At 36.3% G+C, this 7,084-nt stretch overlaps 1 protein-coding gene across 1 annotated transcript; it reads right to left on the bottom strand.

The window, feature by feature from the left end:
* Positions 1 to 2,916: 2,916 nt before the first annotated feature.
* LOC120148673 lies at positions 2,917 to 3,342 on the bottom strand. Its single transcript, XM_039161721.1, has 2 exons — positions 3,149 to 3,342; positions 2,917 to 3,106 (listed from the first exon to the last, which is right to left on the bottom strand). The coding sequence occupies exons 1-2, from the start codon at positions 3,340 to 3,342 to the stop codon at positions 2,917 to 2,919; spliced, it is 384 nt and encodes a 127-aa protein (XP_039017652.1).
* Positions 3,343 to 7,084: the final 3,742 nt, after the last annotated feature.

The following is a 7,084-nucleotide window of genomic DNA, read 5'->3' as shown; positions in this document are numbered from 1 at the left end:
CAAGATAGATAATATTGACCTATATGATGATATGAGAATAGTAGATCAAATAAGAGACTTGAACATAAGTGATAATAGGAACATATAAGATGAGTTAGATGGGAAAGATACATATGCTTAAATAAAATTATGATATATGGGTTGTATGATGGAAATCTACGTAGTCATATTAGAAAGTTATAGGTACTATATAAATTGAAATAGGTAAATAGATTAGATTAGTATATAAATGAAATAATAGAAGTAATATATGTTTATGAGTATGATAGAGGTGATATGATCTAGGTGAATATCATAGAATGAGGTATAAGCTGTATGATATAATATAAGTTATTTTATACATATATGATATAAGCTATTAATCAGGACATATGAGATTATGAGAATGAGAATATAAATGATGTGAATACAAGTATAGAAAAATGATATATATATATATATAGGAAGATGAATTATATGAATACACATTTAGATGATGAAATGATGGATTATATGAACATGTGAATATATATATATATATATATATATATATATAAAATAAGATATAAGCAATGTGACGAGAAATGTGAAATAGTATGAAAAGTGGATATGAGCTACGTGATATGTGAAAGTGATTTACGTATTTATACGTATATATGATTCAAGTTATGTGACATAATCTACGTGCTATGTGAAAGTGAACTACGTGTTTATGTGAAAATGTGAAATGACATAAATGATGATGCCAATGTTATGTGTCATGAGAGCTAGGGTATAGTTGGCATGCCAAGATTCAAGGGTCTACACGGTCCTTCGGGATATATGTATTCTTTGGAACATGTGTGAGGTCTTTTGAGACACATACTTGATCCTTGGCATATGTATATGATTCTTAAGGAATTTTCTACGTGGTCCTTAGGGATAACCTTATATGGCACTTCGGTGCATTTCTACGCGGCACTACGGTGCAATTTTACGTGGCACTTTGGTGTATTTATACGAGCTGTGGTGACAACATTAGTGCACAACCTCTATAGACTCACATATCTATAGTTTTCACATGTGTACATGGGCTAATAAAGAAATAACAACAAATATATTACATGTGACTTGTATGCTTTTATGCTATAAATGGTATTATATGATTTATATGATGATATGTGGATTGCATGATTAAATGAGTCAAATGTTGGTTAAAATGCTAGGTATAAGAGGATATGTATTAAGTGATATAAACGATAATAATATTGATAATGAAATAAGGCTAATGATGGAAATGATGAGTGATGAATATATGTGTGTATATGTTCTTATATGTAATGATATATTGCATATGTGTTATAGGGATTTGTTACATGAATAAGGGTATGAGTGATAGTAGTAATTGTTCATGCATGATTACAATCTATAGTTTATATTTTATGTTTATTGCCTCACTAAGTCATAGACTTAGCGTGTGATTGTTTCACACGTAGGTTACCGAAGTGTGAAGAGTAAAGAGCAATATGGAGCAAGACATGTCAGTTCTCCTTACCAAAGGTCATATCAGAAGAAAGGTGAATAATATGTATTTTAATATATAAAGTTCTAGTTGGCATGTATTCAAAATAATATATTGTATAAGCTGTGAATAGTTCGGTAAAGGTTTTGAATAAGTTATATGTAATAATAAATTTTAAATTACTCACTATTTTATACAAGTAAAGGTTTTAAAAAGTCAATGTGACACTTCGGACTCGGATATGGGTCGGATACGGGTTGAGGGTGTTACAGAGCATCTGCTACAATGTTAGCTTTACCGGGATAGTAATCAATGATCGCGCCATAATCTTTCAACAATTCCATCCACATTCTTTGTGTCAAATTTAACTCCTTTTGAGTCAACAAGTACTTCAAACTATTATGGTCAGTGAATATGTAGCAACGTTCGCCATACAAATAGTGCCTCCAAATTTTTAATGTAAAAACCACAGCTGCTAACTCCAAATCATGTGTTGAGTAATTCTTTTCATGAGGCTTCAGCTGTCTCGAGGAATAAGAAACTACATTCCCATCTTGCATTAAAATGCAACCCAAACCATTATGGGAAGCGTCACTAAAAATTGTAAAATCCTTGTTTGATTCTGGTTGCACCAACACCGGAGTTTCAGTCAGAACTTTCTTCAATGTTTCAAATCTTTTCTGCCAATCAGGAGTCTATTCAAAATGTACATCCTTTCTCAAAAATTTTGTTAAAGGCAGAGATATCATTGAAAAGTTTTTGACAAACCTTCGATAATAACCTGCGAGACCCAAGAAACTTCAAACTTCCGACATATTTTTTGGAACCTTCCACTCTAACACAGGTCTAACTTTTTGTGGGTCTACACGAATTCCCTCATCAAAAACCACATGCCCTAAAAACGCAACTTCCGATAACCAAAACTCACATTTGGAGAACTTCGCGTAAAGCTTCTTATATCGCAACTTTTGAAGAACTACACGAATACGGATATCATGCTCCTCTTTCGACTTAGAGTACACTAAGGTGTCATCAATAAAGACGACCACAAACTGATCAAGGTACGGTTGAAAACCTCTATTCATCAAGTTTATAAATACTGCAGGTGCATTTGTTAACCCGAATGGTATTACAACAAATTCATAATGACCATACCGAGTCCTAAAAGCCGTTTTATAAACATATTTTTCTTGAATTTTCAACTGATGGTACCCTGAGCGTAAATCGATCTTTGAAAACACGGCCGCTCCCTTGAGTTGATCAAATAAATCGTCTATCCTTGGAAGAGGATATTTGTTCTTTATGGTCACCTTACTCAACTGACGATAATCTATACAAAGACGCGTTAAACCATATTTCTTCTTAACAAATAACACTAGAGCTCCCTACGGTGACACACTAGGTCTTATAAACCCTTTATCCAAAAGCTCTTGTAACTAAGCTTTTAACTTTTTCAACTCTGTCGGGGCCATCTTGTAAGGAGCCATCAAAATGGGTGTTGATCCTGACATCACTTCAATTTGAAACTCAACCTTCCTATCAGGAGGTAACCCCGACAAATCATCTGAAAACACGTCTGGAAAATCTTGGACTATCGAAATATCTTCAAGCTTATTTCCGGTAACTCTTGTATCAATTACATTAGCAATGTACGCTTAGCATCCTTGCCGCATTAACTTCTGAGCCGACATTACTGATATCACATTAGTTAAAGGATGCATTCTTTCGCTGGCCACACTAACTTCCAATCCCTCAAGACTTGTTAACTGCACTCGCTTAAGTCGATAATCTAAGTTAGCATAATAATGATAAAGCCAGTCCATCCCCATAATAACCTCAAATTCATCAAAGGGCAATTCCATTAGATAAGCAGGGAATTCAATTCCCTGAATCTTTATGGGACACTCTTTACAAACTTGTCTCACTCGAGCACTATTTCATAATGGATTCGTCACAATCATCTCACTACGAATAGGCTCTAACGGAAGGCTTAATTCTTTAACCAATTTACTAATGACATAGGAGTAATTTGAGCCCGAATCAATCAAAACTATGACAGATTTACCAACTATCTGAAAAGTACCTGTAATGACTTCCAGGTCATCGCAATCTTCACTGGTCTTCAAATTGTAAACCCGAGTTGTAGAACCCACTTTAGGTTGAACAATATACTCGTATTGATTTCTTCATCTTCCTTAACCTCTTCCTCTCACTGGTACAACCATAGATCTCTCTATCTGAGCAGGCTCTCCAGTCATCATTGGGCAGTCTCGAATAAAATGCTCTGCCTCTCCACATTTAAAACAAGCTCCAGAGACCCGTCGGCACACTCCACCATGGTTTTTTCCATAGTGCTGACATTGCTTCGGCTTGTCCACTCCGGATTCCACCGAATAAGCTTGTCTTGCTATTCCCGGATTTGATCCTCTACCCAAGGATACTGCAGATTCTGCTCTGGTATAAGTTCGAGAACTTGAACCTTTACACTTCTTTGATTGCGAAAAACCGGACGATGCACCAGATCTTTTATTCCATTGCGTCCGCTGCTCCGCAAACCTTTCATTTTGATATTGCTCCAGAACTTTAGCTCGATTCACAACCTCTTGGAAGGAAGAGAGGTTAAGAGCCAACAACAGCTCTTTCAATATGGGTCGCAAACCCTCCACAAACCAATCACAAGAGTCTTTCTCCGTAGGAACTAACTTGGTAGCAAATCTACTCAACTTGTTGAATTCACAGTCAAACTCATACTCCGTGCGATTCCCTTGCTTTAAATTCATAAATTCCTACTTCATCTGCCGAATAAACTGATCCCCTATGTACTTATTCTTAAACTCCTCCAGAACGAATGACCACGTCTCATGCTCTTTTGACGCCCTTATCGTCACATTAGACCACCATATCCTGGCTTGGCCTCTTAATAAAGACACCACACCATCCAATTTCTCTATTTCAGAACAGTGGAGATTCTCAACATCACTTTCAAATCATTAAGCCAGATATCGACGACAGCTGGACCTTCTTCCGGTTCTCCCCTAAATTTTGGCGTTCCTAAACTTCTCAGCTCTTTAGGAACATTCATCTTAGGAGATGAAGAGACAGACGGTTGGAAACGCGTCAGGATAGCGTCCAACGTCTGAAATAATGTTCTCTGATCTTGAACAGGCACTCTAGGCTATGCCTGTTCCTCACATTATCTACTAGGGGCAGGGGAGTTACTACTCTCCTCCATCCTATCACTTCGGGAGCCTTCAAAATTCGACATCTATTAAGATCAAATTACTAAAGGTATTAACGAAGATAACATATTGGTCCCCTTATCAGATCAAAAAACTTTATTAAAAATTAGCATGTACTCTTTTTAAAACCAAAAAAAACTTTATTTCGAACTTAAAATCACTTAAACCATAACTCTAATACCATTAAATGTAACACTCCTGACCCGTACCCAACCCAGATACGAATCTGATGTGTCACATTTGACTTTTCAAACATACGAAATTCACAAATAGGCAAAATTTTAAAAATTATTGTTCCAAATATAAAATCATTTCACATAAAATATTAATAATTTACATAGATAAAACAAAAGTAAGAGTTTACCAAATACAAAATTATACAAGTTTACAAAATCGACTATAGCATTTCAAATTAAACGTATAATACATGCCAACAGTTTACAAAATAAACAAAACCTACATTCAATTTGTACTGATCTGATCTTCAAAAGTGTATGTTATCTTTAACCCCAAATCACTCGACAACCTTTTTCAAACCTATACGTAAAAGAACACACGCTAAGTCGATGACTTCGTGAGGCAATACTAATAGTGCTAACTTATTAACAAAAGTCTTATTTGTTTTGTTCAATTGTTTTCCAAAGAGCTTCTTAATTTCTGTATCAAAGATATACTTATGAATAATTATATTTTGTATGTCTTTGTGTCAATTGCCCAAGATATACTACTGAGAAATTTAGGTATTTGAGTACTACAAGGCTTGTTGAAAATTAAAAAAAAAAGAACAAGTTGGGCTGCTAAGTAGCAGCCGGCTGCTAAAACAAAATGGGGAATGTGGTTTTTTTTAGTCCTTTTTCACTTTAGGGTTAATTACAAGTTTAGTCCTAAGTTTCAACTATAAATACCCTAGCTCATTTAGCTTCAAAATCATCCCAAAACATTTCTTTCTTCCTATACTAGAGAGTTTTCTTGTGAGTAGTGAGTGTTTTGTAAACACATGTAAATTTTCTCTCTTAGTAAAAGATCTGCAGCAGCTAGAGACGTAAGCACAATTGGCTGAACTCCGTTATCAATTTTCGGGTATTATTTTTCCGCTTTTATTTCGCATTCTCACTAATCTGATTATAGGGAAATTACTTGTACTCGGTTTATTTCCTAACAACTGGTATTAGAGCTTTTGGTTGTAAATTTTATCAATTTTTGCGAGGTTACTATTCATTACTATTCATGTGAATAGTAAATTTCGTGAATAGTAAAAATTTTGTCGGCGATACGAATTTGTCGACGGAGGTGTTATAATATACGGTGGTTCACACAAATTGTCAGAAACGATCCAAAGAAGCCAGATTCGAGTGGGAGCGATGGCTGCAGACGAAGGGAATGTGAAAATTGGAAAGTTCGATGGTGCGGACTTTGGCTTTTGGAAGATGCAGATTGAAGATTTTCTGTACCAGAAAAATCTTTATCAACCTCTCTCAAGAAAGCAACCAGAGGGCATGAAGAATGAAGACTGGGCTTTTCTCGACCGACAAGCCCTCGGAGTCATCCGAATGACGTTGTCCCGAAATGTTACTTTAAATATAGCAAAGGAAATGACCACGGCGGGTCTTATGGCGGCTCTCTCCAGTATGTATGAGAAGCCATCGGCTTCAAACAAAGTTCATTTATTGAGGTGATTATTCAATTTGCGGATGACGGAAGGGGCATCGGTGGCACAACACCTAAATGAACTCAACACAATCACAACCCAGTTGAGTTCAGTGGAAATTGAATTCGATGATGAAGTTCGAGCTTTAATTCTCTTATCATCTCTACCAGACAGTTGGAATGCTACTGTTACAGCAGTCGGCAGTTCTTCGGGAAACAGCAAATTAAAATTCGACGATGTTTGGGACCTGGTATTGAGTGAAGAAATTCGACGGAGAGAATCGGGTGAAGCATCAACCTCCTCAGCCTTGCACACGGAGTCTAGAGGGAGAATTTCAGAAAGAAATTCAAATCGTGGCAGATCGAAATCCAGAAGGGGAAAATCAAGAACAGGAAATAAAGATTTTACATGTTATAATTGCGGTAAGAATGGTCACTTCAAAAGAGATTGCCCAGCACTAAAGAAAAATACCGGTGCACAAGAATCTTCCAACATGACAGATGAGACAGGTGATGCCATGATTCTAAGTGTCAACAGTCCGATTGAATCATGGATCTTGGATTCAGAAGCATCTTTCCACTCCACCCCGTGCCAAGAAATCATGGAGAACTATGTCAGTGGTGATTTTGGGAAGGTTCATCTAGCTGATGATGAAACCTTGAAGATCGTCGGAAAAGGAGACATCCGACTAAAGTTGCCAAACCAGACCACCTGGAA

Source organism: Hibiscus syriacus, unplaced genomic scaffold (assembly GCF_006381635.1).
Source record: "Hibiscus syriacus cultivar Baekdansim isolate YM2019G1 unplaced genomic scaffold, ASM638163v2 tig00110984_pilon, whole genome shotgun sequence".
Classification (NCBI taxonomy): domain Eukaryota; kingdom Viridiplantae; phylum Streptophyta; class Magnoliopsida; order Malvales; family Malvaceae; genus Hibiscus; species Hibiscus syriacus.
The sequence above is the reverse complement of the archived record's forward strand: the minus strand, read 5'-3'. Positions and strand labels throughout refer to the sequence as shown.

Coding starts and splice junctions, on each gene's coding strand:
- LOC120148673 (XM_039161721.1), bottom strand. CDS start 3,342: ATGGAATTGCCCTTTGATGAATTTGAGGTTATTATGGGGATGGACTGG. Junction 3,107..3,148: donor TCGGCTCAGAAGTTAATGCG/GCAAGGATGCTA, acceptor AATTGATACAAG/AGTTACCGGAAATAAGCTTG.